The 26,231-nt window shown below is 49.2% G+C and overlaps 2 protein-coding genes across 13 annotated transcripts in view; one reads left to right on the top strand and one right to left on the bottom strand.

Moving 5' to 3' along the window:
- The window catches only part of MTSS2 (MTSS I-BAR domain containing 2), a 28,694-nt gene extending 17,456 nt beyond the window's left edge, over positions 1-11,238 (top strand). For 2 of the 8 annotated variants that reach the window (XM_060185185.1, XM_060185188.1), the window contains exons 11-14: positions 7,290-7,364; positions 7,652-7,867; positions 7,916-8,153; positions 8,263-11,238. In XM_060185185.1, coding sequence (XP_060041168.1) covers positions 7,290-7,364; positions 7,652-7,867; positions 7,916-8,153; positions 8,263-9,041 — 1,308 coding nt within the window. In that variant the 3' untranslated portion in view covers positions 9,042-11,238. The remainder of the gene's footprint in view (positions 1-7,289; positions 7,365-7,651; positions 7,868-7,915; positions 8,154-8,262) is intronic. The other 6 variants (XM_060185190.1, XM_016189799.2, XM_060185186.1 and 3 more) reach the window with 5 other exon arrangements.
- A 503-nt stretch (positions 11,239-11,741) lies between these two features.
- The window catches only part of IL34 (interleukin 34), a 91,119-nt gene continuing 76,629 nt past the window's right edge, over positions 11,742-26,231 (bottom strand). For 2 of the 5 annotated variants that reach the window (XM_060185203.1, XM_060185204.1), the window contains 7 exons: positions 22,796-23,216; positions 17,680-17,813; positions 15,208-15,285; positions 14,833-14,994; positions 14,077-14,139; positions 12,491-12,626; positions 11,742-12,344 (listed from right to left, as the gene is read on the bottom strand). In XM_060185203.1, coding sequence (XP_060041186.1) covers positions 12,175-12,344; positions 12,491-12,626; positions 14,077-14,139; positions 14,833-14,994; positions 15,208-15,285; positions 17,680-17,813; positions 22,796-22,823 — 771 coding nt within the window. In that variant the 5' untranslated portion in view covers positions 22,824-23,216 and the 3' untranslated portion in view covers positions 11,742-12,174. The remainder of the gene's footprint in view (positions 12,345-12,490; positions 12,627-14,076; positions 14,140-14,832; positions 14,995-15,207; positions 15,286-17,679; positions 17,814-22,795; positions 23,217-26,231) is intronic. The other 3 variants (XM_060185205.1, XM_007526684.3, XM_016189800.2) reach the window with 3 other exon arrangements.

Genomic DNA, 26,231 nt, shown 5'->3' with positions numbered 1-26,231 from the left:
CTCAATTAATCCTAATACTACTCATTAATCTACGAGATTTAGCCACTTCTACTAGTTTTCCCATTAATAACTTTTCTTCCTGATTCAGGAGTCCTAGATCCAAAGGCACCCTACATTGCACTCTGCAGGATCCCCCAGTCTATAAGAGCTCTTCAGTCCCTCTTCTTTCATAACTGACACTTTTTTGTTATTGTCATTGTCCGGGCTTCACCACGCTAGGCCAACTTGTTCACAAAGAGAGACAGAAGGAGGGAAGGCAAAACATCAGAGCACTAAAGCTTCCCCGTGTGGTGGGGGCCAGGCTCAAACCTGGGTTGTATACATGACAAAGCAGGTTCACTATTCAGCTCAGCTATCTTGTCAGCCGCACAGCTTTATACTTTTGAAGAATACTCGACTAGTGCTTTGCAGAAAAGCTCTCAATTGGGTTTGCCTGACACCACCTGCCCTTGGTATCTGACTTCTTGTTAGCCCTCCCAGCAGGTAGACAATGGGAATGCCCTGTGTGTTGCATTTTCATTTTCCTGGTGATCAGTAGGGTAGAGCACTTTGCACTTTTTTTTTATTATTTCTTTATTGGGGGATTAACGTTTTACATTCAACAGTTTGTACATGCATATCATTTCCCAGTTTTCCACAAAACAATACAACCCCCACTAAGTCCTTTGCCATCTTGTTCCAGGACCTGAACCCTACCCCCCACCCACTCCAGGGTCTTTTACTTTGGTGCAATACACCAACACTTGGCACTTCTTTTTTTGCCTCCAGGCTTATTGCTGGGGCTTGGTGCCTGCACTGTGAGTCCACTGCTCCTGAAGGCTACTTTACCCTTTTTTGTTGCCCTTGTTATTTATCGTTGTTGTTGTTGTTATTGATGTCATTTTTGTTGGATAGGACAGAGAGAAATCAAAAGAGGAAGGGAAGACAAGGAGTGGGAGAGAAAGATAGACACCTGCAGACCTGCCTCACCGCTTGTGAAGCGACTCACCTGCGGGTGGGAAGCAAGGGGCTTGAACGGGGATCCTTATGCCTTTGTGCCATGTGCACTTAACCCACTGTGCTACCTTCTTCTTCTTCTAGCGTTTGCCACCCAGCCCCCCAAAAGACATTATTCCCTTTTAACTGCATATTAAAAGAGAAAAAGAGAAAGGGGGAAACAGAGAGGACAGATACCACACTCATGGAGCTTGGTGCTGTACATAGTTCTGGGGACTGGATGTAAGGTCTTCACTCATGGTAAATAATTTGTGCTACAGGGGCCTGGTGGTTGCAAGGACCTGGGTTTGAACCCCCAGTCCTCACCTGCAGGAGGGAAGCTTTATGAGTGGTGAAGCAGTGGTGAAGGTGTCTCTCTGTCTCTCTCCTTCTCTGTCAGCCCCTTATGTCTCAATTTCTGGCTGTCTCTGTCCAATAAATAAATAAACATAATTTTAAAAAATGTACTACTATGAGGTGAGCTTCCTTCTGACCTATCTTTTTGATTTGTGGTTTATCAGATATTGTAGAAAATAGTCCTTCACCTGATATCTTCTCTGATTCTATAGGTTGCCTTCTTATTCTGTCTCTATTATTATTATTATTATCTTTATTTATTGACTAGAGACAGCCAGAAATTGAGAGGATAAGGGAAATAGAGAGGGAGAGAGAAAGAGAGACACCTGCTGCACTGCTTCACCACTTGCAAAGCTTTCCCTCTGCAGGTGGGGACTGGGGGCTCAAACCCGGGTCCTTGAGCATTATAACATGTGCGCTCAACCAGGTGCGCCACCACCTGGTCCTGCATTCTTACTCTCTTAATAAGATTTTTTTTAGTTTTTGTTTGTTTCATTTTTTTACCAAAGCACTGCTCAGCTCTAGCTTATGGTGGGGATTGAACCAGGGCCATTGATGCCTCAGGCATAAAAGACTTTTTGCATAACCATTATGCTATCTCCCCCTTAATGATATCTTTTTTTAAATATTTATTTATTCCCTTTTGTTGCCCTTGTTGTTTTATTGTTGTAGTAATTATTGTTGTTATTGATGTCGTTGTTGTTGGATATGACAGAGAAATGGAAAGAGGAGGGGAATGCAGAGAGGGAGAGAGAAAGACACCTGCAGACCTGCTTCATCACCTGTGAAGCGACTCCCCTGCAGATGGGTAGCTGGGGGCTCAAACCGGGATCCTTATGCCGGTTCTTGTGCTTTGCACCGCCTGCGCTTAAGTTGCTGTGCTATTGCCCGACTCCCAATGATACCTTTTAAAGACCTGAAATTCTCAATTTTAATATATGTTACATTATCCTTCTTTTTTTTTTTTTTTTTTTTGCCTCCAGGGTCATTGCTGAGGCTTGGGGCCTGCACTAAGAATCCACTGCTCCTGGAGGCCATTTTCCCCATTTTATTTCCCTTGTTGTTACCCTTGTTGTTGTCGTTATTATTATTATTGTCACTGCTGTTGTTGGATAGGACAGAGAGAAATGGAGAGAGGAGGGGAAGACGGGGGGGTGGGGAGAAAGACACCTGCAGACCTGCTTCACCTCTTCTGAAACGACCCACCTGCAGGCGGGGAGCCAGGGGCTTGAACCAGGATACTTGTGCCAGTCCTTGCGCTTGGCACCATGTACGCTTAACCCACTGCACTACCGCCCGGCCTTACATTATCCATTTTTTAAAAAAATCTTTACCTTTTATGTCCTGTTTGAGACACTGTTATATACACAAAGACCACAAATACATTTTCCTCTAAAGGCTTTTTTGCTTTACCTTTTTTTTAATCTTTATTTATTGGATAGAGGCAGCCAGAAATCGAGAGGGAAGGGGGAGGGAGGGAGGGAGATAGGCAAAGAGACACCTGCAGCCCTGCTTCACCACTTGTGAAGTTTTCCCCCTGCAGGTGGGGACCAGGGCCTTGAACCTGGATCCTTGCGCTCTAACATGTGCACTCAACCAGGTGGCCTCTTGTTTTACCTTTCTAATTTGAGTCTGCAGCTTATCTAGAAAGAATCACTCTGTTGATTTGGGGTAGGGGAGGGTTTACTTTTCTATATGGATATCTGATTGACAATTTACTGAAAGATCATATTTTCTCCCACGGCACTGCCTTTGTCATAAATCACTTGATCGCTTCTAGGGTTTATATTCTTGCCCACTAATCAATTTGTCTGTTATCACTCTGTCTTAATGATTGTAACTATAAAAAATAATATCTTTCAGCTTTGTTATGCTTCACTTGCACCTTTGTCTTTGACTCTTTGCACTTCCTTATTAATGTTGAATTATAGGGGTTTTTTGTTTGGTTTTTGCCTCCAGAGTTATTGCTGGAGCTCAGTGCTGGTAGTACAAATCCATCACTTTGACCATTCCTTTTTTTTCTTTCTACTTTTTTTTTATTAGGACAGAGAGAAATTGAGAGGGGAGGGGAAAATAGAGACAGAGAGAGAAAGTTAGGCACCTGTAGACCTGCCTCACCATTCATGTAGCAGACCCTCTGCGGGTGAGAAGCGGGGGCAAACCTGGGTCCTTGTAATATGGTAATATGTTCACCACTGCCTGGCCCTTTTAAATTATAGTTTTTAAAATCAGCTAAAAAAATAAATAAAAACCTCACAGGATTCTATTAGCTTCTTCACCTTTTTAGGCTTTACCTAACTCTCTCAAACAATGTTTTGTAGTTTTCATGTAAGCATCTTACACATTTATCACTGGGTGTTTTTCTTCCTTGATATTTAATGTTTATGCAGTTATAAATTATATATATATTTTTTAGAATTTTCTTGTTAGCTATTGCTATTTAGAAATTTAATCATAGGGAGTCGGGTGGTAGCACAGCAGGCTAAGCGCAAGTAGTGCAAAGTGCAAGGACCAGCTTATGGATCCCGGTTCAAGCCCCCGGCTCCCCACCTGCAGGGGAGTTATTTCACAGGTGGTGAAGCAGGTCTGTAGGTGTCTGTCTTTCTCTTCTCCCTCTGTCTTCCCCTCCTCTCTCCATTTTTCTCTGTCCTATCCAACAGTGACATTAATAACAACAACAATAATAACTACAGCAAGGGCAACAAAAGGAAATAAATATGTTTTAAAAAATTAATCGTTATGCAATGATTGCTTATCCAATGATTGCTTGTTAAAATTACTTGAAAATTCTTTATATACATGTCATGTATAATGACCATTCTATTTATTCCTTTTCCCAAACCCTTTGCTTTTTAGTTCTTTTTCAGAGTTCTTGCCGTGTCTGCATGACTTCACCACTCCCAGTGGCCATTTTCCCCCTCTCTTCCTTTGATAGAGGGCAAGAGAAAGATAAATATGGAGAAAGAGAGGGAGAAAGGAGAGATGCCTGTGGCACTGCTTCATTTTTTGTGGAGCTTTCCCCCTGCAAGTGGGGACCAGAGGCCTGAACCCAGATCCACATACATAGTAATGTGTGTGCTCTGTACCTAGTGTACCTCAACTTGTTACTTCTTCCGGACTTACAGCGCTGCTTGACTTTTCAGTGCTAAGTAGAAATGATAATAGTGAGCATTCTTGGGGCCAGGTGGTGGCGCACCCAGTTGAGTGCACATGTTACAATGTACAAGGACCCAGGTTCGAGTCCCCAGTCCACATCTGCAGGGGGAAAGCTTCATGAGTAGTGAAGCAGTGCTGCAGGTGTCTCACAGTCTCTCTCCCTCTCTAGCCCCCCCTTCCCTCTCGATTTCTGGCTGTATCTATCCAATAAATAAAGATAATAAAAAAAAATTTAAATAGTGAGCAGGGCAGTCGGGTGGTAGCATAGCGGGTTAAGTACACGTGGCGCAAAGCACAAGGACTGGCATAAGGATCCCGGTTCGAGCTCCCAGCCCCCCACCTGCAGAGGAGTTGCTTCACAAGCGGTGAAGTAGGTCTGCAGGTGTCTTTCTCTCTCCCTCTCTGCATTCCCCTCCTCTCTCCATTTCTCTCTGTCCTATCCAACAACAACATCAATAATAACTACAACAATAAAACAACAAGGGCAACAAAAGGGAATAAATAAATAATAAAATTTTTTTTTAAAAAATAGTGAGCAGGAGTCAGGAGTAGTGTACCGGGTTAAGCGCAGGTGGCGCAAAGCACAAGGACTGGCGTTAGGATCCCAGTTCGAGCCCCCAGCTCCCCACCTGCAGGGGAGTCGCTTCACAGATGGTGAAGCAGGTCTGCAGGTGTCTATCTTTCTCTCCTCCTCTGTCTTCCCCTCCTCTCTCCATTTCTCTCTGTCCTATCCAACAACAACATCCAACAACAACATCAATAACAACAACTAACTACAACAATAAAAAACAAGGGCAACAAAGGAAATAAATATTTTTTAATCTTTAAAAAATAGTGAGCATTCTTTTTTTAAAAAAAGATTTTGTTTATGTATGAGAAAGACAGGAGGAGAGAGAAAGAACTAGACATCACTCTGGTACATGTGCTGCCAAGGATTGAACTTGGGGCCTCATGCTTGATAGTCTGATGTTTCATCCACTGCGCCACCTCCCAGACCACAATAGTGAGCATTCTTTTTAAAAAAAAAAAAAAAATATATATATATATATATATATATATATATATATATATATATTCCCTTTTGTTGCCCTTGTTGTTTTATTGTTGTAGTTATTATTGATGTTGTTGCTGTTGGATAGGACAGAGAGAAATGGAGAGAGGAAGGGATGACAGAGAGGGGAAGAGAAAGACACCTGCAGACCTGCTTCACCGCCTGTGAAGCGACTCCCCTGCAGGTGGGGAGCTCGAACTGGGATCCTTTTGCTGGTCCTTGTGCTTTACAACCACGTGGACTTAACCCGCTGTGCTACCACCCGACTCCCTATAGTGAGCATTCTTACCTTTAACTCAGTCTTGAAGAGGACCCTATCAGTTGCCTTATAGGTACTGTTCATCAGACTAAGAATATTATTTTATGTTTTTATTATAAGTAGTTTACTTTTTGTTTCATGAATGAGTATAGAATTTTTCCTTTGACTTTTCAACATATTTTTCCCTTGGATTTTTGTTTGTTTTAACAGTTACATTAGCTGACTGAGAGGTAGCTCACTCAGTAGAGTATATGTTTTACAGGCAGTGTATGTCTCTTCTCTCCCTCTCTTCTAAGATGATTAAAAATTTAGCCTGGTATGGCTGCTCAGTGGTGGCATCAAACATACATAAAGTTCTGGGTTCATTCCCATTACTACACAAACAAAACTACACTGGAAATGTCTATATTTGTTTATTGTTTCTTTTGAATCCTCACCTGTTGTGTTTTATTTCTTTCTGTTTTGGTGACCATGGTTCATTATCTTCTTTTTCTTTTTTAAGATGCTATTGCATTTTTGGAGCTTTTTTTTTTAATCTTTATTTATTGGATGAGACAACCAGGAAGGTGGAGATAGAAAGGGAGAAGGGAGGTGGGGGGAGAGAAATACCTGCAGTACTGCTTTACCACTTGCAAATATTTCCCCTTGCAGGTGAGGACTGGGGACTTGTACCTGAGTCTTACACACTGTAACATGTGCACTCAGTCAGGTGTGCCATCACCTAGCCCCCCATTACCATCTTAAAAAGGGGGGTGGGTGGGGGCTATTGCACCATGTTAAGAGCACATGGTGTGAAGCACAAGGACCAATGTAAAGAACCCAGTTTGAGCCCCCCGGCCCCCCACCTGCAGGGGGGTCACTTCACAAGCGATGTATTAGGTCTGCAGGTGTCTTCCTCTCCCCTTCTCTGTCTTCCCCTCCTCTCTCAATTTCTGTCCTATCCAACAACAACGACAGCAACAACAACAATAATGATGATGATAAACAACAAGGGCAACAAAGGGGAAAAATAACCTCCAGGAGCAGTGGATTTGTAGTGCAAACACTGAGCCCCAGCATTAACCCTGGAGGCAAAAAAAAAAAAAAAAAAAAGAATGGGGTGGGTAGACACAGAGGAAGAGAAGGGGGGAGACCTAAAGTCCTGCTCCATCAACTGTGTAATGTAGCTCCCCTGGTACATTGTGCTCTCATTGGGGGTTGAAACTAGGGCCTTGCACAAAGTAAGTCTAAAGTCCTACCAGTTGAGCTATGTCCCGTCCTTAGGATGGCTTATTCCCTTGCCTGCTTCATCCAGGCCACCAGCAGCAAGGCCTTTATTGACTTTGGTTCTTGGGCAGGGCTGTGGGGTGCATGCTCTGAGGCGTCAAGCAGGGTGCTCAGCTGGCGCCCTCTGCTGCCTGCCACACACAGTGACAGATGTCTTCTCTCCTCCCATCATCCTGCCCTGCACTCCTGCCTGTCTGTGCACACCTGCTCGCCTCTGCATGGCAGAAGTCCTCCAGCTCTGCATCCTCCGAGGCCTCGGAGACCTGCCAGTCTGTCAGCGAGTGCAGCTCTCCGACCTCGGTTAGTGCTACCCACTTGCCCCAGCTGGGTTCCCAGGTTCCACTGGAGGGTGTGCACAATGTCCACTCCTCCTCACCACTGCCTACAGAACCTACCCCACACTCACATCTTCCCTATGGGGATACCTGTCAGGCCCCTAAGCCAGATAGAGCTTAGAGAAGGTTACAGAGTCCTACAGGCTCTGCCCTGGGCTGGGGTTGTGAGCCTCAGGCTCCAGGCAGGCCCGCAAGCCCTGGGCCAGGGGGTGGGGTCTCGGGCCCTCCTGACCTGCCTGCTGCTCCCTGCAGGACTGGTCCAAGGCCGGCCCCCATGAGCAGCCTATGGGCACCACCCTGCAGCGGAGGAAGGACCGAGTGGAGCTCCTCCGGGATGCAGAGCCAGGCCCAGCCAGCGGGGCCACCCTGGGTCCCAGTGGAGAGGAGAGTCCTCGGCCCCGCATGTCCCCTGCCACCATTGCAGCCAAGGTAGGTGGCTTGTCCCCAGGGAGCCCCAGCGGCTCCCACCTCTCCCCAAGCCTCTCCCAGCCCCTCTCTCAGTCCATCTGTCACCACTTGGGGCTGGAGCCCGGGCTGGGGGTGGGAAACCAGGCAGGCGGCTTCATCCGGCAGTGTCCCCGCCCCCAGCACGGAGAGGAGGTGTCCCCTGCGGCCAGCGACCTGGCCATGGTGCTGACCCGGGGCCTGAGCCTGGAGCACCAGAAGAGCAGCCGCGACTCGCTGCAGTACTCGAGCGGCTACAGCACGCAGACCACCACGCCCTCCTGCTCTGAGGACACCATTCCCTCCCAAGGTAGAGCGTGGGGTGGGGGTCGGGGAGTGCGGGGTGGAAGGGGGTGACTGCAGGGGTCCCCAGTACCCCATCCCCGCAGCCCAGCCCACCGCCCCCCACCCACGTGCAGGCTCCGACTATGACTGCTACTCGGTGAACGGGGACGCGGACGGCGAGGGCCCCGCCGCCGAGTTTGACAAGTCGTCCACCATCCCGCGCAACAGCAACATCGCGCAGAACTACCGCCGCCTGCTCCAGACCAAGCGCCCCGCGTCCACGGCGGGGCTGCCCACGGCCGGGCTGCCGGGCTCCGGGCTTCCGGGCTCGGGCGCGCCCCCAGGGGTGGCCACCATCCGCCGCACCCCGTCCACCAAGCCGGCCGTGCGCCGCGCCCTGTCCAGCGCGGGGCCCATCCCCATCCGGCCGCCCATCGTGCCCGTGAAGACACCCACGGTGCCCGACTCCCCGGGGGGCGCGGGACCCACCCGGGCGGGCAGCGAGGAGAGCGTCTTCTATGGGGACGAGGCCCCCGACCTGCCCCAGGCCTCCCCGAAGCGCCTGAGCCTGCCCAACGCGGCCTGGGTGGGGGCCGAGCCCCGGCCGGGTCCCGACGACGAGCAGCAGCAGCAGCAGCAACAGCAGCTGGCGGCCAACAGGCACAGCCTGGTGGAGAAGCTGGGGGAGCTGGTGGCGGGCGCGCACGCCCTGGGCGATGGCCAGTTCCCCTTCCCCAGCGCGCTGGGCAGCGCCCCCGCCCGCCATACCCCCAGCCCGCCCCCTGCCGCCCACGCCGCCGCTGCAGCCGCCGCGGGAGACCCCCCGGCCCAAGACATGCTGGTGGCCATCCGGCGCGGGGTGCGGCTCCGCAGGACCGTCACCAACGACAGGTCGGCGCCCCGCATCTTGTGATGCTGCCGCCCCCCCCACACACACACACCCCACACACCCCAATCCTGCAGCGCCTGAGCTCTGGGCCTCGCGGGCTGGCCTACTCCTAGGGTCCCCACTCCCAGCGGGGAGCCGCTTGATGGAAGGGGAAAACCAGCTGGGGGTTCCCCCACCTCCAGTGTGCTGAGGCCAAAAGGAACTTCTTCAATCAACCTCACCAGGAGGGAGCCCAGGGGGCCCACGAACTGCATTCGGAGCCTGTTTTCTACTTTCTTGCCTCCCCAACCACCTCGCCTGCCCACAGGTCCGGCCTTTTCCACATCCGAGCAGACCCTGAGCGGCCCGGCCCGGCCCAAAGGGGGACCGCGGGGACCGCAGTGCCACAGCTTAGCTGGCCTGGCCTGCCGGGTTGCCAGGGTTTTTCCTGAACTCTTGCCTCAGCCCCTCTCTCTCCCCTCCCACTCTCCCAGCTGCCCCATGGGGGTGGGGGGTGTCTGTGCACAGAGGATTGGCCTCCCCACCCGGGGGGAAGAGGGCCTAGGGTTCAAGTTGGGTTGGGGAGAAGATGCAGTGGAGCACTCCTGAGGCAGTCTCCCTGCCCCAGTAGGTGTGGCTGGTTTAGGGGTCTGAGAGTGGGGGCAGCAGGGAGAGGAGTCCAGAGGCCCCAGGGTCATCTGACCAGCCTCGCTGGAGCTGCTCTCAGGTGTTTCCCTCCACACCTGGGCATGTGGGACATTCACTCCGGTGGCACTTTGATCCTGGTTTTGGCCACATTTGGGGGCGGGGGCTAGAGCTGCAAAGGACGATGGGGGTGGTTATTTTACAAGTATAATAAAATGGAGCCCACTGGACGAGGGCTGTGTGCGTGTGGAGACAGGGTGGATAGTACAGGGTGTGTCTGAGTGCCTGAGGGACCAAGGTCCCCACAGGGGCCTGGTGGGCCCATGGCAGGAGGAGGAGAACCAAACCCACTCCCCAAAGCCAGGGGATGGGCATTGTTTTCCAATGATTGGAGCACAGCAGCCTAAAGGAGGTGTTGGGAGGAAGGTTGGGGCCAGAGTAGATGTCATTTCCGGGTGGCCTATTCTCTCCCTGCCCAAGTCCCAGTCCTGACTGGTGGGGTTGGGGCGATCTCCCCATAGAGCACCAGGACCCACCTCTGAGCAGGTAAAAGCACGTGTACCCAGATGGGTGGAGGGCTTCCTGTGGCCCCTCACCAAAGTAACAGACTCCAAAGGAGAAGGGGCCACAAAGCAGGGCTGCCAGGGGCAGGGTGTAGATCTTTCCTGGTTTGGATGGAACAGGGTGGGTCTGCACCAGGCGGGAACTGGGGTCCAGGCAACCAAGGGTGCCCCTGAATGAGTGATGGCCCCTGGGTACCGCAAGGGCAGACAGAGAAAGGAACCTGTAAGTTGCTAGGTCTGAGAAGGTCCTTGCTGAGCTCTGGCACCTGAAGAGTGAACCAGGCCAGAAGGGGCTGGGAAAGCAGATGGCCATCTTGGGGAGCCTCAGGCCAGGGTTTGCTGTGTGAGCTGGTGAGGAAGCCGCAGAATGTGTGTGCTGAGCAGGGTTTGAAGTAGGTGGGGGTGTGGCTGAGTCCCATGGAAGAAGAGGGTGCCCCCTGGTGGGGTAGTGAATTTATAGGCTCAGGGAGGGAGTAAGTTGCCCACCTGTGCTCCACTGTCCCACCCCATCCAAGACACACACACACACACACACACACACACACACACTGTACATAACTCCTCTGTTCCCGTGAAGCCTCCATTTAGTGCCCGTCTTGTAGGCCCGCCCCCTTGGGATCCGAAACAACCATCCCATGTCACAAACTTTGGTTTGGGGGGAAACTTCTTTACGTTGGTTTTATTTTTCATTTTTGTACAGAGAAATATTCTTTTTAAAAGCATCTTTTGACTGAAGTAACTTTTCTGGTGCTGTTGTTAACTTGTTCCTTTTTTTTTTTTTTAATTTATTTCCCCACCCCAGGACATCCCACCTGGTTCCTACTCACCCTTTCTCCCCCTGCACCATCACCTGCCCGGGGGGTCCCCATCATCCCTTCAAAACCATTCTGTTTCTTTTCTTTCTGTCGGTTTTCAGATAAATTCTCTTTTTTCCAGGCCCCTCTCCCACCCTCTCCTTGATTTAAATAGTCACTGCTACAAGTAACAAATGCACTGTGAAGATTCCAGTATTAATAAAGTTGTACTGTAATTAACACTGTGCCTCTGCCTGGCTTCTTGCTCTGCTCATCTGCCACCACTCCCCAGAGCCCCCAGCACCTATTCCCATCCCACATATGGTGGGGAGGAGGGAGTTAGGAGGGTGCAGGTCCTGTACCAAGACCTTCCTTTTGATGACTTCAGGCCTTTCCCTAATGTGGAGTTATCTGAGGGCATCCAGATGGAGGAGGGAGAGTGGCCAGGAGGCAATAATGGGGGACCCCTTATACCTCCCCCCTCTACACCTTGCTGAGGAGTATGCACTAGAGCAGAGCTGCTAGAAAGCCATCCACAAATATTTCTGACCCTGGCCGAGGAGCCCTTCAGCTCCAAATCAGAAACCTGAAAGGCTAACACTAGGACCAGACAGACATCAGACACCCCTCTCCACCCCCACCCCCATCTCCTGTACTTGTCAGCTGGAGCCGTGGGAGAGAGAGGGGTACTGTGACCCTTTCCAGGTTCACCCTCCAAGATGCAACCCAAGGCCAAACCAAAGAAAACAAAGCAGATGTTTAATAGAAAAAAAAAATAATAAAAGGAACCAGAAGAACATTTGCTGTGGCAAGAAGTAGCTTGGGCACTACCTGTCCTGGCCTTGCTGAATGTTGCTCCCCCATCTGCCCACCTGTCCACCACCTCCACAAGCCACAGGGGACCATCTTCCATGGCCTCCAGGCAAGGGAGGTGACCAGGAAGAGCCAGGAGCTCTGAGTTCCACCTTTAAGTGCTCCCCAGGCAGCCCTGCTCCTGGCGAGACCATGTGAACTACTGGAGATTGGAGACTGGGCCCCTGTAGGACACAGACTCCCCTTCAAAGGAACACCATTCTGGGGCTCCTCTACCACTAGGGAGATCCCCACTACCACCCACTCCTGCAGTAGCTGCCCCTCTCTGCCCCCCAGGTCACACACAGGTCCTCAGCAGCATCACTAAGCTGGGGGTCCAGCCTTGTCTTCTGAGGAGTGCCACAGAGAGACTGGGGGCTGCTGGGATGGGGGATACAGCTGGGTGGCCATGCACTGTGACAAGGGCTCTGGGCTGTTGGGATGGGGGCTCGGTAGCTCACAATTCTGCCACGTTACAATGGAGCTTTGTTTACCTGCAGAGAACAGAAAAAGGAAAGACTGCAAGAGTGGTTAACTCCCCCTTCCCCTCTTGTCCTCAGACCTAGCTGGGTACAACTCTGTCCAACCACCCAGGCTCAGGTGCAGCATTTTGACCCCAGCCCCTGCCCCTGGTCCTTACAGCAAGAGCAGTACAGCAGGTCCATGACACGGAAGCAATTGTCCAACAGGGCTTTGGGTCGTACCAGCTTCAGGTTCAGCCCTGAGGCACTCAGGAGTGATAACAAAGTATCCACCTTGGGACTGACCTCCACACCCTGGAAGACATGAAACTATTAGTCATGACACAGGAGATAGCTCAGTGTGTGGGAATCTCAAACATGAGGTCCTGAGTTTGAGCTCCAGTACAGCATGTTCCAGGGTGATGCTCTTTCCCTCCCTCTCAGAAACAAATAAATATGAAGGCAAAGAAGAAGAGGAGAAATAAGAAGAGAAAGAGAAAGGAAACCAAACCTCAGCCTAGAAGTGGACAGTAAACAAAGCCTTGGTCTTTAAAAAGCATGAGGTCCAAGTGGAATCTCAGGCACGGCATATGCCAGAGGAATGTTATGGTTCCCTCTTTCTCACTCTCATATTAATAAATAAAGAAATCTATTTTTTAAATTTTTATTTATTTTCCCTTTTGTTGCCCTTGTTTTATTGTTGTAGTTATTATTGTTGTTGATGATGTCATCATTGTTGGATAGGACAGAGAGAAATGGAGAGAGGAGGGGAAGACAGAGAAGGGGAAAGAAAGACAGACACCTCCAGACCTGCTTCACCACTTGTGAAGTGACTCCTCTGCAGGTGAGGAGCCGGGGGCTTGAACCGGGATCTTTATGCCAGTCCTTGCGCTTTGCACCACATGCACTTAACCCACTGCACTACCACCCGACTCCCGCATAAATCTATTTTTTAAGTCCATTAATATTTTGGGTGTCACTGCCCTCCCACCTGTTGGTGAAGAGACAGCTGCATCCCAGGAGAATGTGGAGGCTGTCCCTCCCCAACCCCCCCACCCACCCCAGCTGCACAACCAGAGATAAGGACAATGTTTCCCTGCCAGTAGTTTCTCTCCTTCTTCCAGTAAGCACCCCATGTCCAGGAGGATCCCCCCTGAGACTCCTCAGCCAAGAACAACATTGAATCTCTTCTCTTTCAAGTCACTGGAGCATGGAACACAGCAAAGGACAGCCTAGGACAGGTGGAGGTGGGGGTACCTTGCTGTTCCAGCTCAGGCATAGTCAGCCCTGGAAATAGTCCTTCAGGATGCAAAGATACTCCCCACCTCCACACTGCAAAGGACCCTCATATGGGCCCTCCAAGGAGGAAGGCACAGTGAAGAGGTTGACTCTCAGGCTCCAAGCTCAGGGGCTTCTCTTCACAATAACTGACAAAGGAATATGGTACTGAGATCCCATGGGGACAGAGGTAAGATGGGGGCAGGTACCAAGGCTGCAATGGAAAGCAAGGAAAGCTGGGGCTGCAGTGGTGAAGTATACTGAATTGAACTGTGCCCCTAGAATATTCCCCTCCAAAAAATGTTATGGGCATCAGTATGATAGCACAGAGGGTAGCACATCACATTTTCATACCTGAAGCCCCAAAGGTCCCAGGTTCAATTCCCAATACCACTATATGCCAGAACTGAGCAGTGAGCCCCCCTCCCCATAAACAAGCACAGGTCTGGGGAGAGAGTATAATGGCTATGCAAAGTGATTTTCATGCCTGAAGCTCCAAGGTCCCAGGTGCAGTCTCCAACATGGTCATAAGACAGAGTTCAGTAGTGCTCTGGTAATAAATAAATAAATAAATAAACAAACAAATGATTTAAATGATAAAAAAGGAGAGGTTTTTTTTTTTTTTTTTTTTTTTTGCCTCCAGGGTTATTGCTGGGACCCAGTGACTGCACTACAAATCCACTGCTCCTCGAAGCCAACTTTCCCATCTTGTTGCCCTTGTTGTTACCATTGTTGTCATTATTATTGTTGTTGTCATTGCTGTTGTTGTTGGATAGGACAGAGAGAAGTTGAGAGAGGAGGGGAGACAAAGATGGGGAGAGAAAGAGAGACACCTGTAGACCTGATTCACCTTCCATGAAGCGACCCCCTGCAGGTGGGGAGCTGGGGGCTCAAACTGGGATCCTTACGCAGGTCCTTGCACTTTGCGCCATGTGCTTAACCCGCTGCCCTTAACCCACTGCCCTACCATCCAACCCCAGGGGGGTATTTTTAAGTTATAGGGGCTCAGAGATAGCTCACCCTGTAACTTGCCTGGGGCTCTGGGAGAGCTAGGGCCTGAATACAAGGTCTCCAGTGTACCCGTCACCCCAACCTGGCCCGCCTCTTCTTCCAGAGCTCATTTTCCTGTATCCTTCCCTATCTCTCCTTTCTCAGTTTTTCATGTGTTCACACCCTCCCTTCTACAGCTGCTAGCTGCACTTTACACACAGAGAAGCATGAAGACACTGCACCACGCACTCACCAGAAGGCTTCGCTGGATGTTCTGCAGTAGTGTCTGTACCTCTTCCAGGTACTTCCAGGACGGGTGGTTTTCCAGCAGTACCTCCTGCACTGACTCAGTAGTGCTGAGACTCACCCAGACCCACAGATACCGTAGCTCCTGCTGGCTCACTTGTGCTTTCTGCTGCAGGGATAGGGGAAAGCATTGAAACCCCCAGATAAGAGCCTCTTAGGCACCCTTCCCTTCCCCATATCCCACCGACCCCCTCGGGACTGGTCCTGTGCTACCAAGAGACCACCAATGTGCATGACAGACAGCAGGCAAGCAGGGGCCCCAGCCAAGATCAACCACACCTGGAAGGCTGGGCGCCATGAGGGGAGAAGACAGGATTCTCACCAGTCTGGTGATGTTGGCCGCTCGGAGCACCCCCTCATAAGGCACGCTGACCCTGTAGTTGATGGGGAAGTAGTGTTTCTGGGGAGGTACAAAACAGTTAACAAGGTCGGTCAGAAATGGCTCCAACAGATTGCCCCAGCCTCCCAGACTATCCTGAAGGAGGAGAGGAGCCAGGGCCAGGACCAGCTCCTCCAGGCAAAAGTACTCCTCTCCCAAACAGGAGAAAGACCTTCCTCAGGGACATTGTGAGGCTGAAACAAAATGCAAACTTCCTAGCTTTAATCATAATAATAACAACAACAACAACATGGGGCCAGGTGGTGGCACACCTATTTAAGTGTATGTATCACCATGCACAAGGAACCAGGTTCAAGCTCCCAGTCCCTGCCTGCTGGGGGAAAGCTTCACAAGTGGTGAAGCAGTGCTGAAGGTGTCTCTCTTTCCTTCTCCATCCCCCTTGCCCCTCTCAATTTCTGTCCTATCAAATTAAATCAAGTTAAAAAATATTTTAAGGGGGTTGGGTGGTAGCCCAGCAGGTTAAGCACACATGGCACAAAGTGCAAGGAACGGGGCAAGGATCCTGTTTGAGGCCACAGCTCCCCACCTGCAGGGGAGTCGCTTCACAGGCGGTGAAGCAGGTCTGCAGGTGTCTATCTTTCTCTCCCCCTCTATGTCTCCCCTCCTCTCTCCATTTCTCTCTGTCTTATCCAACAACAACAACATCAATAACAACAATAATAATAACCACAATGATAAAACAATCAGGGCAACAAAAGAGGGGAAAAAATAGCCTCCAGGAGCAGTGTATTCGTGGTGCAGGCACCTAGCCCCAGCAATAAGCCTGGAGGCAAAAAATAATAATAAAATAAAACCATTAAAATATATTTTTAAAAATAACATATATTTTTTCATAAGTAAATGAAAGAGACTAGACCACTGCTCAGCTCTAGCACATGCTGGTGCCAGGGAATTGACATTTCATAGATTTTATATTCCATTAAAGCTGTTAAGCAGCTCAGTGGGAAGAATGCTGTGGTGTTTCTCTCTCTCTCTCTGCTTCTCTGTCTCTATCTTAAAAATAACAAATAAGGGAGTCAGGCTGTAGCGCAGCGGGTTAAGCGCAGGTGGCGCAAAGCACAAGGACCGGCATAAGGATCCCGGTTCAAACCCCAGCTCCCCACCTGCAGGGGAGTCGCTTCACAGGCGGTGAAGCAGGTCTGCAGGTGTCTATCTTTCTCTCCTCCTCTCTGTCTTCCCCTCCTCTCTCCGTTTCTCTCTGTCCTATCCAACAACGACAACAACAATAATAACTACAACAATAAAACAAGGGCAACAAAAGGGAATAAATAAATAAAATAAATATTAAAAAAAAGAAAAAAATAACAAATAAGGGAGTCAGGCAGTAGTGCAGCGGGTTAAGTGCATGTGGCACAAAGCGCAAGGACCGGCTAAGGATCCCGGTTCAAGCCCCCGGCTCCCCACCTGCAGGGAAGTCGCTTCACAGGTGGTGAAGCAGGTCTGCAGGTGTCTTTCTCTCCCCATCTCTGTCTTCCCCTCCTCTCTCCATTTCTCTCTGTCCTATCTAACAACGACAACGTCAATAATAACAACTACAACAACAATGAAAAACAACAAAGGCAACAAATGGGAAAATAAATAAATAAATAAATATATATAAACAAATAAATAAAATACAAATGGAAAAATGTATAAGGCCCTGGGTTTGAGCTCCAACTCTCTCCCCAACAAAAGACACATAGAACAATGTGTCACATGGTTTCTCTACCCTACCAAAAGAATCAAACATTTCAACTACTAAGTACTTCATTCTCCTGCTAGAAAAAAGTTCCCTCTGAGTCTTCCTGGAGCCCATTCCTGAGCCACAGAGCAGATGTCACAGTGGGATTAAAAATTAGATCATGGGGTGGGGGATGGGGGGGAGACTCCCGGAAGTGGATGGAGAGGAAAAGAATGATAAGGTTCAGACTAAGCACAATGAGTGTGTGTGCGCGCCTGGTGTGTGTGTGTGGGGGTAGGTATGTAACTTTTTATTTTTTATATTTTTAATATTTATTTATCCCCTTTTGTTGCCCTTGTTTTATTTTTGCAGTTACTATTGTTGTTATTGATGTAGTCTTTGTTGGATAAGACAGAAAGGAATGGAAAGAGGAGGGGAAGACAGAGACAGGGAGAGAAAGATAGACACCTACAGAGCTGCTTCACCGCTTGTGAAGTGACTCCTCTGCAGATGGGGAGCCAGGGGCCACCTGCGCTTAATCCGCTGTGCAGCTGCCCGACTCCCTGTGGGTAGGTATGAGATGTGGGAATGTGACAGTGTAAGTGTGGGAATGTGGTGGAGAAACAAGCTGTGGTTGGCTCAGGACTGACATAGGTCCAAAGAGGGACCCCGACTGTCCAAACTTCTGGGACACCAGTGCTTAGGAAGAGGGGCGCAAGCTGCAGCATAGTTACCATGTACTGAAGGCGATTCTTGTACTGCAGCTTCTCCCGCAGAAAGCCGGTGACCTCGCACTCCTCACTCTGGGTCAGGGGCCACACCTCCAAGCCCTTGTGCCCCAAAGCCATGCCCAGGAGGGTCCAGAGATCTGGGGGAGGGGGTTGGGGGGACCCAACAAGAGCTTGTGAGCTGCCTGCCCGCAGGAATCTCCTATAGATTCCAATTACTAGTCCTGATGGGAAAGGCTGGGCGGAGCCATAGGAAGCGTGCCCACCACCCACAGTGTAGACCTGGGGCCTTGGATTCAGAGCAGCCAGGCCCACAAGCATGAGCTGGCCGGTCTGTCAATTTCCACAGCTACCTTCAGCTCCTTGTATAAAGGCTGGTGGAGTTTTAAAGCCTCGTGAAACAGTTTTCCATGCGGGGATTCAAGAAAGGTAGATTCTCATTCCAAATCTATGAATAACTGTAATTGGATGCTAAATTTAAGTCTTATTTCCCCAATCCAGGAATGAGGGTCTGCCTTCAAGTTTTACCATATTTCGCCACTGGAGGGCGCCATAGCTTTATAAACAGCCTAAGAAGTTTCCTGTGACTGAACAGACTTACAAAAAACAGGAATTTACAACTATATTAGTAAGAAGACGGGCTGTCCTTCAGAACAGGAAGATAATAGAGACAAACAAGAAATATGTCCAAAAAATGAACCTCAGGAATAAATACACTCGCGGTAAAATAGGAGCCCGAAATGCACTTCAGTAGTAGAGCACATGCTTTGCCTTATAAGACCCTGGATTTAAGTCCCGGCCCTTCCCCCTCAAAAATATGGCAATGTTTCCGTATGTTTCCAAATGTTTCCACCTATCAGAGTGGAAAACAGGGGCTTTTTATATTGTTGTTGTCGTCTGTTTGACTGTTGTTTTGTTTTTTGGCTGGCTTGATTAATTTTCTTTATTTTTGTCATCACTGGGGCTTCATCATTCTGGCCAGATTTTTCAGATATAGAGAAGAAAAGACACCATAGCACCGAAGCTTCCTCTGAGGCAGTCCAAGGACTCAAAGCTGGCTTATATGCATGGTAAAAAAACAACAGTGCACTATCCTGTGAGCTATCTTGCCAGCTCTGTCTTATTTTGCACTTAGTGCTGAGGCAGCTGCTCTTATCCTAGAAAGCATTCTGGCAATTTATGTAATTAATGAGCCCAATAATGTCCATACCCTTCAAACCACTAAGGCTAAAAGATAACCACACCCTTTTAGCTCATTAGACTAATTTCTAGGAATAGGTATGAAGGAAAACAAAAATAAGAGAAATAAATGGTTGTAGACAAGGAACTCCATTATAATATTACTTTATAATTTAAAAAAATATACAGAGACTCTATATGTCCAATAATAGTAACAAATTCTGAAAAAGTCTGGTTGTCAAAAAAAAAATGATGCTATCCTTAAATGATAGAAAACATTTGTAGTGTGTTTAGTAAGTTTTTTGTAAGTATGACTCAGCACTCCTTATCTGGAGATACAACATGACTTGCTTTTGATTTACACATTTATGTGTGTATAGAAAATGTAATGAAAAAGGGACCAGAAGATAGGTCACCCAATAGAGTGCACATATTATTACCCTGCCAGAGGGCCTGAGTTCGAACCCCTGGCCAGCATATAGGAGCATTGGGCAAAGGGGAAGACTCAATGAGTGGTGAAGTAGTGCTGGGGTTTCTCCCCTCTCTGTGCCTCTCTCTGTTTTTCTCCATAGAAAAAAGAAAGAAAAATAATCTGCCCAGAGTGGTGGAACCATGCAGGTATGAAGCCCTGGGGAGGGGGAGAGAGAGAAAGAAAGAAGCATACCAAGTCTCTGTGGGATATTTTATGTTCCTGACATTTTTGCAAGACAGTTTACATTAGTCAATAAGTGCGGCTGCTGTAGTAAATAAACAATATTTGTTTATTTGTTTGTTTATTGTCACCAGGGTTATCACTGGGATTTGGTACCTACACAGCAAATCCACAGCCCCCAGTGGCCTTTTCCCCCCCTTGACTTTCTGCCCTCGTTCTTTTTTGGATAGAGACAGAGATAAAATCAGATAGAAGGGGGGATACAGATGGAGAGAGAAAGAGAGATGCTTGCAGCATGGCTTTACCACTCAAGCTTCCCCCGTGCAGGTGAGGGTTGGGGGCTTGAATCTAGGTCTCTGAGCAAGGTAATGTGTGTGCTCTGCTGGGTGTACCACAACCAGACTTCCCCACATACCTCACTGGCACTTAGGAACTTTCTTTTTCAACACTATAGATGTGAATGAACCCAGGGTCTCAGGTACATGCAATACTACTGTATAGCTATCCTGGGCCCAATTTTTCATTCTTTGTTTTAGGGGTAGAGGAAGAGGGGCATCATCACTCCACCACCCTTGGAGCTCTCCTAGTGCTCCCTATGGTGCTTGCCTATGGTGCTCCCTTTTGTGGGACAGCAAGACTCACTATCTTGGTATTGCACATGCAGTTCCATGAGCAAGGTCTTGGGATTGAAGCTGGCACCACATGGGAATACATCATGGTGCCCTGATGTCTCTCCTCTCTGTTTCTCTCTCTCTCTCTCTCTCTCTGCCTCTCTTTGCCTCTCTCTCTCTCTTTCTCTCTCTCTCTTTCTCTTTTGCTCTCGCTCTCTTTCGCTCTCGCTCTCTTTCGCTCTCGCTGTGTGTGTGTGTGTCACCCTCTCTTCTCTCTTTTCCTCAGAAGTAAAGAATGGAGTAAGAAAATTGGTCTGGGAGGTCACACAGGGGCATCTTGCATGTGTAAGGGCTTGGATTCATTCCCAGATACTACACTAAAAAAAAAAAAATCAGTACCTCTGTAAACACTGAGTCTTATTTCCCACATTGTACTCACCACTGACTCCCACCCACCCCTCTACCTAAGCCACCCTCATTTATGTCCTTGTCCCAGGCGGTAGGCCTTCCAAGTCTGACACTATGGTCCACATGGATCCGGGCAGGGACTGATGGAGCCTCCATGCCTCCCAGCCTGGCCCACATGGGAAAGGCGTGGCCATAGATTACCTGCCCTCCTGCACACTCAGAACTCCTCTAAGACTGCAGCCCAACCATCGCTTCTTGTTTTGAGTTTTTTCTATGCTGCCCCACCACAGAGAAGTAGGGGACCCAATGCAGATAGCAGGGCTTATCCTCACACCCCTCTTCAGCCTAGGAGCCTCCCACCCAGTGCATTTTCCTCACCCTGTCACTCTGGGCAGCAAAATAGCTCACCTAGGTAGTGTGCTTGCTTTGTTATATGCACAACACAAGTTCCAGCTCAGCACCTAATACACTAGAGGAAGTTCAGTGGTATGGTGTCTTTCCCTCCTTCCTTCTCTCCCTCTGTCCGTTTCTCTCTCTTTCTACTTGACAAAGTAAACCTAGAACAGTGAAGCCCCAGGGAAGACCAATACATAATCAAACTTGCTCTTCTCTCTTGCTCCACATTTGTAAGAGAGGAATGAAGAAAGAGAAATACCTTTTGTGCCATAGCAAATGGGACTTGTCCACCAACCCCTCCCCCCAGAGACCAGATTTAAGCCTGAAAAGGAGGTTAAATCACAACATGCCCCCCCTTCATTCATGTTCACCCAGAATCTCTGATTCAATTGTATTTGGAATAAGATCTCTGCAGATATAATTAAGTTATTGGTCCTACATGCAAGGATCAGTGTCCTATTAGGAGAGAAAAGCAAGTGCTGCTCAGGGCTTAGAGACATGGAGGAAATGCGAATACAGCCAGTAGTCAAGGAAGCCAGAAGTCCCCAGAAACTGGAGAAAGCAAGAAGGACCCTCCCTGGGGACCTAGAGAGGGAGTGGCCCTGCCCACCATTATTTCAGCCTGGCCTCCATAGCTGTAATAATTGCTGCTTCCAGCCCAATTTGTAGCAATTTCTTAGGAAAAACCATCACTCTACAACCTTCTCCCTCACCCCATCCCCAAGCAAATGTTGCTAAGCCCTGCCTCTATGAGCTGACTCGCCTCTCCCCTCCTCTGCATGCTCACTTCCGGATCTGGCTCCTCACCTCCCACCCAGAAGGCTGCTGCACAGCTCCTGCCAGTTTGGGCCAGATTGATCTTCCCAGAGCAGAGCAACACCCAATCCACAGACTCTTGGAGCTCCCTGTCTCCTCAAGAAATAGACACACTGAACCTAGCTTTCAGGGGACCCTGTGCCCAGACCAGCTTTTGGGCCAGGCTTTTCATTGTCCAACTGCTGCCAAACATTTGCCCTGGACACATCCACCTGTGAGAGCACTGCCCACCTCAAAAGCCATATTAAGGCTATTTCCCTACTCCTGGAAGCTCCCAGAACACTGGGGCCTGGGGCCTCCCACCTGTTCAGAATGCCCTGGCCCTGTACAGCAAGTACCCCCACATAAGGTGGGGGTAGACACAGCTCTTTTATGAATCCCTTGCAGGTGCAAACCCGGGACCATGTTCTCAGCTCCCAATGTAGTGGGTGCTGGGGGGAGAGAGAGAACACTAGGATCCTTGTCACCATGGCAGTGATTCTCCAGCGGGCAACGTAATCAGCCAGAATCCATTCAGTTCAATCTGGGAGCCTGAAGGGTCTGACCTCCCACCCACCTAGAAGGCTCGATAGATGCCTTTTTATTTTTCTCAGTTCTCATTTCACCTCCTTTTTCATTTCACCAGCAGTGCTGTCCTCATCCTGTCTTTTCATTTTGTTCTAGGATGGAGGGAGGGAGGGAGGGACAGAGGGACAGAGGGACAGAGGAACAGACTGCTTCTTGCAGACACCTGCTGGACTTCTAACAGTCCAGATACATTCATGTGCCCCCAACCCAGCCAGCCACACCCAGAGAAACCTGAAAACCTCACTATTCCTGTGCCTGTCCATCTTGGGGTGGGGGGGGGCACCCATTGGCCCAGCTCACCCAGCCTGAGGCTCGCACACCACCTGTCTGAGTCGGCTCAGCTGTGACAGGGTGGTGGTGGTGGCGGTCCCTGGGGTGCCTCAGCACAACATCTCAACTTCTCATGGGCTGTGACAAGAATGCCCTGGTTTCCATGGTTACGGCCAGCTCTAGCTGAGCCAGCATCTCCCAGAGATGGACCCCCAGTACTCACAGTACAGCCTGGCCAGTCCCCAGAGCATGGTGATGCACTGGGTCCCCCAGACAGCAGAGGCGGTGTCCCCAGCAGGCAGAGGCGTGTCTGTCCACAGAGACCCCTATTGGGCCTACATGGCCTCAGGTCAGCAGAGGCGCCCAAAGTGAGGAAGGGCTGGCCGCAAGGGAGCAGCCCGGCAGGGGGCAGCAGGTGTGTGGGGGGGGGGCAGCGCCCCTTATCTATCTGCCTGGCTGTGCAGAGGGCAGCCAGGGGGCGGCAGCTGCGAATCCCATGGCAGACAGGACCTGGCCTAAGCCGGTGGCCTGGCACTCTTCCTTCCCAGGCAGGAGAGAGTCCCCAGCAGGCCCCTCGGAATCTGGGGCTGGCTGGTGCTTTCTCTGATTTTTCCGTCTGCAGCTGCTCAGTGTGAAGTCTGGCTCTGGGAAGAGAAAGGAGGAGAGAAACTGATTATGTAAGAGCAACAGCGCTGCCACTCAGTCATCCGCCACAGGCAGACACTGGGAGCCCACTGTGCACACTGCACTCCCCACCCGGCTGGACGCCCACGAAGGGCTGGAGGCGTGGGGCCCTGCCCTGGTGACGCGGGGCCCGCTCTCACACTTGAGACATGGTTTCAGAGCATCCAATGGCAGCACTGACCCAGGAGCGAGTTACGATGACATAGGCTGCAGCTGAACAAAAGCAGGGATGAATAGGCCATGTGGGGTAAATCAGGGGAGCTTCCTGGAGGTGAGGCTGAAGGAGAAGCACCCAAGTGTCTCAGGCTGCAGGGAGGTTCCTCCTCCACTCACCTTGAGACTTAGTCCCAGACAAAATATTGAATATTTGAATCTCAAGTGAGTGACACATTTCCAAGTCTAGTTATGTCATGAATAATTTTTTAGCCTAAGTATGTTACATGGGACATACAGTACTAATATATATATATATATATATATATATATGCATTGTTTATCTGAAATTCCAAGTTGACAGAGGATCTAGAATTTTTATTGTTCATTTGATCACCCTCTGATAATAATGGGAGAGCTCTTCCTGAGGGCTTACTCCGTCCCAGGACCAGAGGTAAAACCTTTATATTCATTGAATCTTCACAGTAGCGTTGTGGGGCCATAAAATCCCATGTTATAAGTGAAAAAAGAGAATCCCAGAAAGGTTAAGACACTTGTTTAACCTTTTAAGATACAGCTTGAAAGATGTGATATAGAAATGCAAATATCAGCCTGTGGTGGACACCCTCATAAGGCGACACCCACACATAGGTGGGGAACCAGCTTCCCACAGTCATCTCATCTAATTCTTCCTGAATTCTGTGACCTAGACCATTGATCTTGTATTGAGAAACTGAGGTTCTGAAGGGCTAAGCTGTCTGACAGCAGAGCCAGCTCTGACATTTGGTGTGTGTCTCATTTCTGGTCCATTCCTTTACCCTGTCCTATCTCCAACTCCCCAAGCCGGAGAAAATGACTACAGGCTGGTGTCCTGAGGGAAACATGATATTACTAGGGGGTATTCTCCATGAGGGCATCCAACCCCAAACATATACCAGAGGTACCTTATAGCTGGAGGTTGCTGGGTGCAGACAGGCAAGATAGCACACCTAGATCATGCACGTGCTTTGTCCTGCACAGACCCAGCTTTGAGCCTGGCCCCTGCTGCAATGCAGGAAGCTTTTGGTGCTGTGGTCGCTCTCCTTCTATCTCTCTCTTTTCTTTCTGTCTGAAAAAAGTCATCTCAGAGTAATGAAGCCCCTGTGATCACAACAATAAGATCCAAAGCCTCAGGGAAAATGAGATCTGAGAGTAATCACCTAAGAGATCTAAATCATCCAGTAGAGAAAGCCTTGACTAAGAAAGCAGACTCTGAGATAGAAAAGAAGAAAGAGTCACTGAGAAGGAGAAACACTATAGCACTTGTCAGACATGGTGTCCACATGTGGTGCCTGGGGATTCGAACCTATGTCCTTGTACATGGTAAAGAATTTGTTCTACCAGGTGAGTTATCTCCTGGTCCCTGACCTGCTGATTTTTAAAACAATGCTACATTGAACAATTTGATTATTTAATTCAGGTGTTTTTTTATATGTATAAAAAACAGCTGCGGGGATAACTCAATTGGTAAACACAGGACTCACATGCCTGAGATTCCCAGTTTGAGTCCTGACATTGCATGTATCAGAGTGGTGCTCTGACATGGTAGAACACATGACTTACATAAAGGCCCTGGGTTTAATATGAAAATAAGTAAATACAAATATATTATAAAAAGCATTTCTATATGGGTTGGGCATTGAGTGCCTGTTCCCTGGGCTCTTCTTCCCCCAAAATGCCTGCTCTGGCTACCCACTTCCCTGCCTGAGAACCAAGACCCCTTCCACCCAGGGAGGGAACCCTGAAACTTCAACAGACATTTACAGCTGAATCTGTAGCCCAGGCCCCTGGCCCAACATGACGAGCTGCAGTTTGGTGTGTTTTTGCTTTTGCCTCCAGGGTTATCGCTGGGGCTCGGTGCCTGCACCACAAATCCACTGCTCCTGGCGGTCATTTTTTCCATTTTTGTTGTTGTTGGATAGGACAGCGAGAAATTGAGAGAGATGGAGAAGACAGAGAGGAGAGAAAGATAGACATTTGCAGCCCTGCTTCACTGCTTCTGAAGTGAGCCCCTCCCCCCCCACACACACACACTGCAGGTGGGGAGCTGAGGCTCAAACCAGGATCCTTACACCAGTCCTTGCGCTTTTCACTATGTGCGCTTCACCCTGTGCACCACACCTCATGGCCCCCAGAAGTTGCAGCTTTATGAATAAGTGACCAGCCCAAGTGCCCACTTCTCTCAATTGCACAACAGATAATCTCCAACATAGCTGCTGGAAACCACAGTCATTTCTTCTTTCTGATGAATCTCATGGTTGGTGGGGCTCGGCTAATCCCACCTGACTTAGTCATGCTTGTGGGTCAGCTGGTTGCTGGCCGGTCTGGGTTGGCCTCAGTGGGTGTCAACCCACCAACAGCTGTCAGCCAGGGCTGGTTCCCTGACAGGGGCCATGCTCAAGAACTAGAGCGAATGGCAAACTACCTCTTAATTAAGGCCCTGGTATGTCCAATACTTTATCCACCATAACACCTCCTCCCGGGCCACTGACTTCTACTTTTTAAAAAAAAAAAAAAATTTACTCACAAGGACCGGCATAAGAATCCCAGTTCGAGCCCGACTCCCCACCTGCAGGGGGTTCACTTCATAGATGGTGAAGCAGGTCTGCAGGTGTTTATTTTTCTCTCCCCACCCTTGTCTTCCCCCTTTCTCGATTTCTCTCTGTCCTATCCAACAACAACAACAATAACAACAACAACAATAACAACAACAATGATAAACAACAAGGGCAACAAAAGGGAAAAAATAATAAATGAAAATTTAAAAAAAAGATTTACTTTAT

This window comes from Erinaceus europaeus, chromosome 2 (genome assembly GCF_950295315.1).
Source record: "Erinaceus europaeus chromosome 2, mEriEur2.1, whole genome shotgun sequence".
Lineage (NCBI taxonomy): Eukaryota > Metazoa > Chordata > Mammalia > Eulipotyphla > Erinaceidae > Erinaceus > Erinaceus europaeus.
Note: the sequence above shows the minus strand (reverse complement) of the source record. Positions and strands in the feature narration are given on the sequence as shown.